General features: G+C 27.3%; 1 protein-coding gene across 12 annotated transcripts in view; it reads left to right on the top strand.

The window, feature by feature from the left end:
- Positions 1–13010, top strand: part of LOC111678401 (collagen alpha-1(XVIII) chain) — a 331879-nt gene that overhangs the window by 261037 nt on the left and 57832 nt on the right. For all 12 annotated transcript variants that reach the window (XM_046953012.1, XM_046953011.1, XM_046953013.1 and 9 more), the window contains one exon: positions 9127–9249. In XM_046953012.1, coding sequence (XP_046808968.1) covers positions 9127–9249 — 123 coding nt within the window. The remainder of the gene's footprint in view (positions 1–9126; positions 9250–13010) is intronic.

Below are 13010 nucleotides of genomic sequence, written 5' to 3'. Positions count from 1 at the left end.
ATATACTAATTTTAGAATATTATTTGACCATGATAAACTTTGCCCCACTGTGGTATACTTAATGCTTAAATTTTAATATATTCTAAATGTCTAAAATCTTTGCGGATAATAGATAAATTTTTGTGGAATTTACCCCAATAGTTTAGAAGTTTTATGTATATTTCCTTTTTTTCTAACTTGTAAAACTACAGTACGTATGATTAATATTAATTTTTACTAAAACTTATGAGCATACTTACGTGTAAAGAAAGCTCATAAAAAAGCTCACTGCAACACTTGCTTCATAATCTTAGAGCATTGGTCCGTTATTTCACCAAACCCCCATACAAGTGAACTCACCTAATAAGGCTTTTAAATACATAATTATGTTTAATATACTCGTACCTCTGCAAAACCAAGTTCCATACTAGCCTTGATGGCCCTGATGAACTTTTTAATATTAGGGCATCAGTCGACCATAGCTCCTATAAAAAACACCCTTAAAAATTTGACTTGTCCACAATTCTATACTTATAAAACTTTAATTAAATAGAAAAGTATAGTCCGACATGGTCAATCATATCCTATACTTAGAGAAACTTTTATTGTCATTATGTTGGTACAGAATATAATTGCGCCAATTTTAGGCAGTATATAGTTTTTTGACCTATGAGCTAAAGGTCCAGTTGTATCGGTTATTAATTCAAATCAAACATATTTAATATCTTTAGTCCTTGTGTGGTTAACATTTTATTAAGATAACTTCGAAGTTAAGGCCATAAGCTTGCGCATCATTTTTACATTGACAACCAGAAGGACGAAGGACATTTTTTAATCGACTCTGAAAGTGATTCTGAGTTAATCGATATTGGTACTTAAAAGTGGGACCAATAAGTATGTGCGTTACAAATTTTAACACAAATTCACTATAGTAGTGTAGGTTATGGAACTGCGTAACAAATAGTTATAAATTTTTAACAATTTTAATTATTCCTCATTTATGACAAGTTTTACAATATTTTTTTATATTATTTACCCACATGTGATAAATTTTTATTTGTTCTTTTTTTTTCAAATTTATATGACAAAAAAAGTAATATTGTAATTAAAAATAATATAGTTTATTATAAATTACATAAAAACACGAACTCCTACCTAAACATTTACATGATTTTATATACAACCCAGCAGTTTTACAAGGAGACAACGTGTCTCTTTGAGTATTTGTTCTAAATGCTTCAAATTTGTGTTCCTAATTGAACTAGTAGTCAATATAGTCATATTATTAGTATCCTTAGAAATTTGACTATATTGACTAAAGACTAACTCCACTCTAGATTACCTAAAAGCACTAAGGTATCGATTACTAAGAGCTTAACCTTCCAAATAAAGCAAAAAATGTACGACGAAGTAAATGAACATTGGAGAAAGTTCCGTATTAAAGCAATACAAGGAGTCCTTGTAAAACTGCTGGTTACATACACCCACACACAATCCCACTCACAATTCCCCTCACACATACGGAAAGACACATTAACTTATAAAAAGGACAACTAATTACAATCAATTTAATAGAAGTGCTACTAGTATATCTAAATGACATACATTTTTAATTTAAATTTGTGTTAATAATAAATCATTAAATTGTATTTTTTAATTGTTATAATTTGTACATTTATATGATTTTCCTCTTGTCCCAAAGTCCCTTTTGGGTACTATTTTTGTAGGTGGTTAGAGTATATACATTCGTAATTGTATTTGCACTTAATTTCACACAACTTATTCATTAATAGAGAATTTTTGATGAGATTTTATTAAATCATTATTTATATTTTTAAAATTAGATTATGAAATTATTGCTAAGAGGGAGAATATAGATAATTATTATTTTTTTCATACTACTTACAATTTGTTGTATGTATATTAATTGTATAGAGATGAAGAGAGCAATAAAAAGCCGCGGGGTTTTAAATGGAAAGTAAAAATATTCCATAGAATTTGTTGAAGGGTTTTGAGCATTTCACATTTTTTATATTTATATAATTAATAAAACATTTTCATATAAAAAAGAGAACTCCTGCAGGTTTTCCTTAAAATCTTACATGTACAATGAACATCTTTACATATACATATAAAAAATAAAACAACTTGAAATATTTCTAATTCATTACTTTTATATGTTACAAATCTGTCATCCTATTTCAAAATACAAATTTGTACAGAAAATTTATTTATTTTTTTCAAAATATTTATAGCAGTATGTGTATATATGTGTGCATTTACTTACACATGTTAACCTTTTTTTTCGTTTTAACTTTTTTTCTCTCTCTAACGCATCAATCAAAAATTTTGTAAAGGTTAAAAACAAACCCATATTTAGGGAAAAATGAGAAAATCTTGTTATAATTTATTCTTGTAAATCCTTATATAAAATGGCCTAATAGCATATATAAATGGCCTAAATACATAAAAGTAACTACTTGTAGAGAAAGTATGTGCATATATTTAAGGTGGAGAAAGAAGCATCTAAAACAATATAAAAATTGTTCCTCCATTAAAAACATGTTTCAACTATTTTTGGGCCATAAAATACAGGAAATATATAAATGAGATTTCATACATATAGAAAGAGTACATGAGAGCTCATTTGAAAGATCATTACGTTTCACTAACATAGGTTTGTCTATATAGACTATTGAATAAAGTAAAAAGTCGACTAGATAGATATAAAACTTTATACAGAAGATACTATAAAGCACTATCGGCAACATATTTGATTATACAATCGACTACATAGCCCACTATACAATCGACTATATAGTCGACTGTACAATCCACTATGTTCGACTAAACAATCTCCTATATAATAGACTATATAATTGACTACATAGTCGACTATACAATCGACTATATAGACGACAATACAATCGACTATATAGTCAACAATACAATCGACTATATAGTCGACAATACAATCGACTATATAGTCGACTATATAATCGACTACATAGTCGACTATGTCATCGATTACAAAATCTATTAAACAATCGTCTTCATAGTCGACTATACAATTGACTACATAGTCCGCTTTTACCATAGTCGACCACACAATTTATTCTATAGTCCAATGACTGGAGATTCCCATAAAGAATCGAGTATAGAAAAAATCGCAACTAAAAGCAACGTTAGAGTCGGTTATAAACTCTTATAGAATAAACTATAGAGTGAGCTGTAAGTATTTAGTTGAATCCCGCGTCGACTATGGAGTTCAATCAAGAGTCGAATTTAGAGTTGATTCGACTATAAAATCGCAACTAAAAGCAACTATAGAGTCGACTTAGTATCTTACAGAGAAAACTAAAGAGTAAGCTGTATATTTTTAGTTGATTTCAGAGTCCACTGTATAGCTGACTCTTAAATATAGTATAGAGTTTATTCGACTATAGAATAGCAACTAAAAACAAGTTTAGAGTAAACTATGGAATTTTATAGAATAAACTATATAGTTAACTGTAGGGTTGACATAAATAGTCAACTATGAATACAGTCTAGAGTCGAATATAAAGTTAACACTAGAGTCGGATATACAATGTTAACTAAACAGTTGACTACGGAGTAAACTATAGTTTTATAAAGTCAACTGTTGGGAAGACTAGAAAGTCGGATACTTGGTAGATTATATATTTTATAGACCAGGGTCCACTTACAGTCAAGTGTAGACTCTATTACTAAATCGCCTATAAAGTCGTAGAAAGTCTCGACTATATATTCAAATATAAAGTGAGTCATCTGTGGTGTTTATTATAAAGCTGACTTCAAGAATTTCGCACACAGAAAAAATTATCGGTAGTTTATTTTCAATTAACATGTTTTAATTTTCTTTATTTTTTATTTAAACAAATTTTTATTTGTCTTAATTATCTCGTTTTTTGAAACTGTTTGAACTAAAGTGTAAAATTTTCATTAAATTTTTAATTAATTCAATTAATTTTTTAATTGATTGAAAAATTTTTTCTGGCCTTCTTTTCCATCTTAGATTTTTTTTTAAATATTTTATTTTTAATTTTTGTGCTAGCAATAATTATAATTCTTAAATAGTCCATAAAATTTTAGGCATATAATATTCAAGTTTCTTTACAATTTATGAAACACTTTATATGTTAAATTGTGTCAATAAAGTGATAATTTTTGAAAATGCTGAACGCATTGTTAAAGGTCTAGTATTCCTTTAACGTTGTGTGTAATCGATTTATAATTTGATTGTTTGAATCACCATCTTAATTGATTTATAAAAAATTCTCTATCAAACAGTTTAATTTATTTGATTAATAATTTAATAAAAAATCAATTTTATATTTATTAAATGTTTAATTTATACAATTAATGAATTAATCAATTTTAAATCTTGTCTCAATTATTGACATTAATTGTTCTGATTAATCCATTATTTGGAAAAAAATATATATTTTTACTTTTTTACAAATTTGGTAATTGATATCATCATTTTGGTTATAGGTGCAAAACTTGCTTGATACAATTATTTTGATAATTAAAACTCATTTTCAGTTTTTTCTGTGCAGTTTACTATGGAGTCGGCTGTAGAGTTGGGTAAGAGCTAAAAAGCTCTATACAGTCGAATATGGATTTAAATTTATGTATTTAAAGTCGACTATACTAAATTATCTACTACAGAGTCGGATATAGAACATTTTGTAAAGTATTTTATAGAGTCTATTATTAAGATGAACTCAAATAATATTTATTTTTTAAATTCCTTTTAACAAAAATTTGTGAAAAAATTTTGTGAAAATCTAAAATTCGAAAAACTTTTAAATAAAATACGACACTTTCTACGAAAACTTAATTTGCCTTTCGCATTGTTAGGATACTGGTTTTTCTATATTACATTTTCAATACTCAACATGTGTTAACCTAAATAACAGTTTAAGTTGAAAAAATAAAACTTTACAACCTTTACGAATTAGAAAACATTTGTTAAGTTGATTTCTTCGTTTGTTCTTATTTCTTTTATTGCTCATTTCAATAACATCTGATAATAGTAAATTTAATTTAGCGTTTATTTAATACTCGTCCCCTCCACTAAACATCGAGAACAGAAAACACTCTTGGTTAAAAATCGTTTATCATATTTTGATGAACAATCTTGAAAAACTCATGGATTATAGGAATATTACATGAAATTTAAAATGTAATATATATGTTTGTATCTATTTTTTATATATAAATATGTGAATAAACATATACAGAACAATAGTAGGGTTGCTTTTACATAATCAATAATATTTCAGGATAACATTAACAAAATCTTCCCGAACATTCTTTATACTTTCAACCGAATATTTTTAAACGAAAATGCGTATAATTTTGAGCTAATTTAGATCTATTTTTGGATTCCTCCTAATATATTAAATATGTTCATAAGCATATACTTACACATAAGGTCCTGAGGTTTTTCCAGACATTCATCTTTACAGCTGGCAAAAGGAAAAAAGTCATTAACACAATTTTCGCTGCAAAGCAAAAAAAAAAAAAAAACATAAAACCAAATGAAAATATAAGAAAAATAGTATTTTATCGTATTAAATGTTACTAAATTTTTTTTGCTGCTTGTGTGGTGCTGTGGTGTTTGGTTTATTTCTTTGTTAGATTCAACCAAAATAGAGTGACCAGTTTTATGCAAAATAAAACTACTACAAAAACATTTCTTTTAGATATCACAATCTGTGTTACTTTTCTAATCCACTTATATACTAATTTTACAATATTGTTTGACCATGTTAAACTTTGCCCCACTGTGGTATTCTTAATGCTTAAATTTTTATAGATTCAAAATGTCTAAAATCTTTGCTTATAGTTAAATTTTTGTTGAATTTACCCCAACAGTTTAGAAGTTTTATGTATATTTCCTTTTTTCTAACTTTTAAAACTACAGTACGTATGATTAATATTAATTCAGTACTAATTTTACTAAAACTTATATATTTAAGAAACTGTATAAGAAAACTGGAATAGTCGTGTAGTTTTTAAAGGCCAACTAATACAACTACAAACTGTGATTTTAAAAATTGAAAAAAATATTCGGGATAAATAGAATCTAGATAATTTTTTTCATGCTTAAATTTTCTAACAAGTTGGTCCCCTAGTTTTCCATAAATTTATGTGTGCTTAAGTGTGAGTGCTGCAAATAGCTCTTTGGGGAAATGTGGTTGAACTCCTTGAAGGTTTTTTTCCTATACATATTTCTACATAAGGATATTTTTTTTTTGCTTCATCTTCATTTCATGCATACCAACACGCACGATTTAAATGTGCGAAAAAAGCGATTTATCATTTACACAATTACGCATTCTGTTAGTAACGTTGTTAACACTCGCACTCATGTACACATACACACTCACAAACACATTTTAAAGAATACAGATTAATACTACTCTACACCAAAACACACACATTATAATATAGATGATGATGATGGCTAAAAGCGATAATGTTGTAGAAGTGTAACTAGTGTAAGAGATTGTGTTACATTGAATCAAATTTACACACACATACACCACTTCAAGAGATTCTGCTCGATGGTAATAAAAATGTAAAAAAAGGAAATAATCGCTCATACTTACGTATGAGTGAGTACCTTTAAAATATTATAATTTCACCCAAAAGATTATCCCAAAAACATTCACTCACTTACACACTTCCCCTCGTCATCTCATTAGACTTGTAAAAAGGATTCATTTTCTAGCTTTGTGAAAACAAAAATTATCCTTTTTTTTTTGCTTTTTTTAAGTCTGTTGCTGATGTTGCCGTTAATATCTAATTTATATGCATTTAAAGTATTATATTGTAACGTATTGTAGAAGTATGTTAATAATAATTCTATAAATCTTAAGTTTTTAATGTTTTTATGGTCATGATAAACAATCTGTTTCACATTTTTTTTCTGCATTTTAACGTCTGAATTCTGTTTTCGATCTTGGTGTGTGTGTGTGTTTTTTTTATATGGTAATTTTAAAGCAATTTACAAAAGAATTTATTGATGCTGAAAATATGTTGTAAATAAAAGTAGAACTCATAAATATTATTAAAATCAAAAAAAGAAAAAATGGTTAAAATTAATGTATGAGATTAAAAATGTTTTAATATTGAGATTTTCTCTTATAGGGTCAAGTATTCAATTATAAATCTTACAGGGATTTGTATAGTTTATTTTTGGAATAAAAAAATTCATTGGTATTTGAAGTAAAAAAGCAAAGGTTAGGCATTCATTGTATACTTTATAAAGTTGTGTATATAAGAGTCGGCTGCTGCTTGTACTAAAAAGTAGTGCTTTATCTGAAAGATAGTTTAGTCCTTTAGATATTGTAGGCAATCTAGACAAGCACTATAGTCTCGAGTTTTCATTTAATTATAGTGTGGACTACAGATTTGTCTATTGTCTCAATTATAGGGTCAATTATAGTCTCTAATATAGAGTCATCTATAGCGTCGACCACAGAGTAAGCTAAAATCTTCTATAGAGTTTACTATAGTCTCATCTGTCTCATCAGTCTATAGTTTCCTTTATAGTGTTTTTTAAAGTGTCATCAGTCTATAATCGTCAACACAGTTTATTCCAACGTCCGACAAAAAGAGAAACAAATCGTTAAACAAGAACCGGATGATATACGTCTGATGCTACAAATTTAAGGGAAAAAATCTTTGTTTTTAGTTTTTCATTTCATGATCCTGTGTCCATTCAAAAAGACTTCAAAGTTTTAAAAAGTTTATTTTTCAAAAAATATTTTAAAATACTTTTACTAATCAAACAGTGTCAAATTTGGTGTTAAGCCAACAAGAAGAAAATATTTAGTATTATTTTTATTTTATACTGTTAAGATGAAAATCTGTTAAAAATGTCATTAAAATTCTTAGCCTTAAAACTCTATTAAAATTTTCAATATTATTAAAAAAAAAAAAGTTGAAAGATTTTTTATTTTTCTTTTAATCCTGACAGAATAAACTAAAAATAACACAAAATATTTTAGAACTCTTTTTATAAGCTTAACACTTGTTTGATCACTAGAAGTGTTTTAAAATAGTTTTTGAAAAATATACTTTTTAAAACTTTGAAGTCCTTTAGAAAGGACACGAAATGAAAAACTAAAAACGCAGATTTTTTTCCCCTAAGTTAATAGTTACAGATGTATATCATCAGTTCCTATCTAATTTTGAGTGTCGGACGGTGTTTCGGGGTCGACTGTAATGTCAACTGTAAAGTCGTCTTTAGTTTTTATTGTAGTCGATACATTCAAAGACAATATAGACAAGTTTACAGACTGGAATCTTGACTAAAGTTTTTACTCGACTATAGAGTAGACTAAATTCATCTACAGTGTCGACTATAGTCTTATCTGTAAAGCAGTTTCCACTATAGAGTTGTTTTAAGTGTCGACTATAGTCGAGAATAGAGTAGAATCTATATAGAAAATGGAACTCGACTTTAGGCTAAAAATCTCTACAATAAAGTCGTCTATAGAGTCGACTGGTCACAACTGTAACACCGTCTATAGTTTTCACTGTGGAGTTGTTTTTAGTGTTGACTAAATGAATGAATTTTAGTGTCAACCTTAGAGTGTTCTCTCTCTACTACAAAATCTATTACATTCTCAACTTTATAATCGTCTTGAGTTTCAACTAAAGAGCAGCTGTTTTTCTCGACTATAGCCTCAACGATTAAACTATAGTATAGACTATAGAAAACTGTCTATAAAGTCGACAGTAGTCTATAATTTCCAGTCATCTATTTTACCAAATATGGAGTCATTTGAAGTCTCGAAAATTAAAACTCGGTTATTATTAAGTTTCCGCTTTAAATTCATCTAAAGGCTTATTCATAGAATCACCTAATTTTTTAAATAAATAAAGGTAAATACTTTTAATCAATTTTCCTTCTTTAAACTTTGCTAAAGGGTATTAAATAAAATATTTGATAAATAAAAAAAAACTACAACAACAACAAAATATAAACTTACTTCCTTCTTTTCTTCTCATACATAAACCCACAAACTATATTGGCAGGATTACTATAAATATTTTAACAATTTCCCTTGTTTTTTTAATCTTTGAATTTCTTTTTTTTCTTTACAGCTTGGAACATTGGTACCAATTGCTACACCCGCCCCACCGACAACAATTGCACCACCAGTACGTGTTGATATACAATCATCGAATTTATTAAATAATTTACCACCATTACTCAATACACCTACGGTAAGTGTGTGCGCCAAATAAATCTATATTTTATTTTACGTGATATACTTTTTTTATTACCAATATTTTGTTGTCTATTTTTTTTTTTTTTTCGTATAAACGAATGTTTATTTTATGTTACCTGGGGAAAAATCGCGTACAACTAGAGAATGCAATGAGAAAAATTGTGGAAATTTAAAAAGAAAAAAATATTAAAGCAAAAATATTTAATTAATTAAATTAAATTTTATATGTATATCCTCTGTGTGTACAATTTTTCTCAGTGTATTTTATGTGTAACAAATGCAAGTAGTGTATTATTTTATTGTTTTTCTTTATTTTTTTATTTTATTTCAATTTTCGTTTATTTGTATGTATTTAATTTGTTTTATGTTTATTAAAATCTAATCTATATTTTGTTTACAAACACAATAATTAAATATCAACATACAGACACTTAAACAATAGATATTTATACAGACATGCATACATCTGTTTATATACATACATATATACTATCACACAAGTTATGTATATTTTTTATTTATACAAAAATATATACAGTTAAGTCCATAAGAATGGCATGGCTAAAGTAACTATTTGGTATTATCTTGTATTTTCTTACATTAGCCAACAGCGCGTATGATTAATATGTCATTACCATAGTAATTGTTTATTAAGTATACGAGCGTATCAGTTTAAGTATTCGTATATGAATATTTTTGAACCCTAAATGTTATATTGATAAAGTTTTAAGGTTAGGAGGAGGAGGACGTATACAACATCATATTCAAAGAAATACACGTAGGCCACTACCGGTCCAGTTGTGAGCTACTTTTTATAAAAGAAAAAAATGTTTGTAAAAAAATGTTCACTAAGGGTTTTATTCATAAACAATTATTATGGTTTTTATTCATAAAAAATTTGTTCTATAAACCTCTGATAAATATTTATGAATAAGAGAGTAAATTTATTATCTTTCAATGTTCAGTTTTTCAATCAATAATCATGAGGAATGTCATTTTTGGAATAATGTCTAATCTAACTTCGACAAATGCCTGACAAAGAGAGTTCTCCTGAATCCATGTTTTAAATTTAGTTTTTATTGCGTCAGATGATTTCACGTTCGTTGCGTTCATTTCCTTGAGCTACCATCCCTTTAAAGCGAACTTATCCTAAGTCGGAATACTACTCCTAAGTCTTGTAGGTCACATATTTATTCTAATCACATTTACACATTTCAATATTGCTTGGACATCTGAATGGAATCATGTGTTGTGATTATTTATAGATAATTCATATGGATTTTAAATATAGAACCGCAGACCCATTTAATTATTCAATTTAGAGTCATACGTATAGCAACGGATTCTAATGGGTATTTTCTGGAATGAGCCGCTTTACCAAGGCATTCATTCTGGGATAAGCGTTTCAAAGTACATAATTGCTTTTGAGTTCCAGTTGCTTATATTTTCATCTAAATTTTTAGATTTATAGAAACTTTAGGGTAAAGATTTCGACTTAAAATACCTCTACGTTATTGACTGTAGAGACAGCTATATTATCTATTATAGGGAAGTCTATATTCACGACTATCTCAAGCGTCAAAAATATAGATTAAAGAGTAATAGATTCGTCTATATAATCCAATATATAGTTACGTCTTTTATAATTTTGTTTACACAGTCTTCTATAACCTCTTCTCTAAGGGTTTCTATATTCTTAGTTTCGACTATAAGATTGGCTATACTACTATAGAGACTACTATATACCCAACAATTGTCTACAGTATACTCAACATTCCAATGGATCTACTACATTATAGATATATAGAGCTGTTACAGTATGGATTATTCGATTATCTATAATATCGTCTAAGTATCTCTAAGTATACAAAAAGTGCCATAAGTCTCGAAATTGTGTAGATTTAAATACATATATAATCAGATAATTTTTAAAGTTAGAAAAGTTTCTCTAGTTATGAACTATTTTTATGAACTTAATTGTGTATTCAATACAAGAAAATTATTAAGTATACAAAATAGATTATTGGTAAATAATAATTTCATTACATATGTAACACAGACACACAAACAAATTTATTCGAAAGTATGAGTGCAAAACCATTTGTAAGAAATATTTTTTGAAGTGAATTATAAAACATTTTTAAAGATTTAAAAAAAGATTTACAATAACAATAAAAATTTGAAACAGTAGCAAATTCGCATTTAAGACTTTACTTTCAGAATTGTTCAACAACTTACTTATTTGATCAAAGTGTTCCTTTTGTGTGTTAGCAAATAAACAAAAATTAATCCAATTCTATTAAATTTATAAGGGTATGTTTTGGAAAAAAACCAACATTCTACATTTGACCTCTTATGACTGTCTATTACCTAGAAATAGTAACAAAAGTCAAAAGAAATATTCTCTTTCTCACATAATATTTGTTTAAAAAAAGGCCCCATAAAACCGTTAAATTTCAAACATCCTTTGATAAAGAAAGGCATAACAAAACAATCCAATATGTAATCCCTTTTTGTTTACCTGTTTTTGTTCGCTTGTTTGTCTTTTATCTTTTTGTAACGCGCTCTCATACTATTATAAAACAAAAAAAAAAAAACAAAAAACGTTTTTCAAGCACATTAGAAGACTTTTAAAAACAAAAAAGGGTATGATTTCTTACAAAAATAAATATGTATATTGTTATAGCCATATACATAAAAACATAAAATAAATAAACAAATATAAAATTGCAAATATTTTATACTTTTGTATGAAAAAAAATTCAGTAAAAAAATACAAGAAAACGTGTGATTAGTATGATAGTGTATTTTATGTCATTCAAAATTCTCCTATAATAGTCCTTTTTACTTTAAACTTGTTTCCGCATATATACGAAAATACAGAACGGAAACTATTTAAAAAGTCAATACCAGTAGTTTTCTCTGAAAGCAGTGTAAACCTTTTATTTTGCAAATTGTACTTAATTTTTTTGTTTACCTTTTTGTTAGTCTTACTTTTAGCCTATTCGCGCTACAAGTTATTTTCAAGGTTATGTACAGTTTAAGTGCAATTTTTTATCAGTTCCAGTTCAGTTCTAGTTCAGTTCTAGTTCAGTTCTAGTTCAGTTCTAGTTCAGTTCTAGTTCAGTTCTAGTTCAGTTCTAGTTCAGTTCTAGTTCAGTTCTAGTTCAGTTCTAGTTCAGTTCTAGTTCAGTTCTAGTTCAATTCTAGTTCAGTTCTAGTTCAGTTCTAGTTCAGTTCTAGTTCAGTTCTAGTTCAGTTCTAGTTGTATTCTAGCTATATTCTGGTGCAGTCAAAGAGTTTATGTTGCAGTGTTTCATCTTAAAAATTATGATTTTCTTTGTTCCTGCGCTTAGTTTATTACTCCCTGTATTTTAAATTTTGGATCTCTTACATGGGTTATTTCCTCCTGTTTTTGTTGCTTTATGTTTTGATTGTACTTCCTCCATATCTGTTGGCTATTTGTAGCTTAAAAACGTAAATTGCAAAAGTGAAACATCTTTTTCCCTTAAAATTAGCGTTATTATTTTTAGTTTCTTCAGCTTCCTGATTTCACTTTTAGTTTAGTTTGTTTTGGTGTAATTTTAGGTGGAATATTAATTTTGTATCCTTTTGGTAACTGTTTGTTGTTGTCATTATAAATATATTAAAGTTAAAATTTCGTATTCTCTTGTGAAAAAGTTGTGATTTTTTAAGCAGAAAAAATTGTAAACGATCTCCTCTAAATCTTTAAACATTATTCGTTATGTGGCGTAT

The sequence above is a fragment of the Lucilia cuprina genome, chromosome 5 (assembly GCF_022045245.1).
Source record: "Lucilia cuprina isolate Lc7/37 chromosome 5, ASM2204524v1, whole genome shotgun sequence".
Taxonomy (NCBI): Eukaryota; Metazoa; Arthropoda; class Insecta; order Diptera; family Calliphoridae; genus Lucilia; species Lucilia cuprina.
Note: the sequence above shows the minus strand (reverse complement) of the source record. Positions and strands in the feature narration are given on the sequence as shown.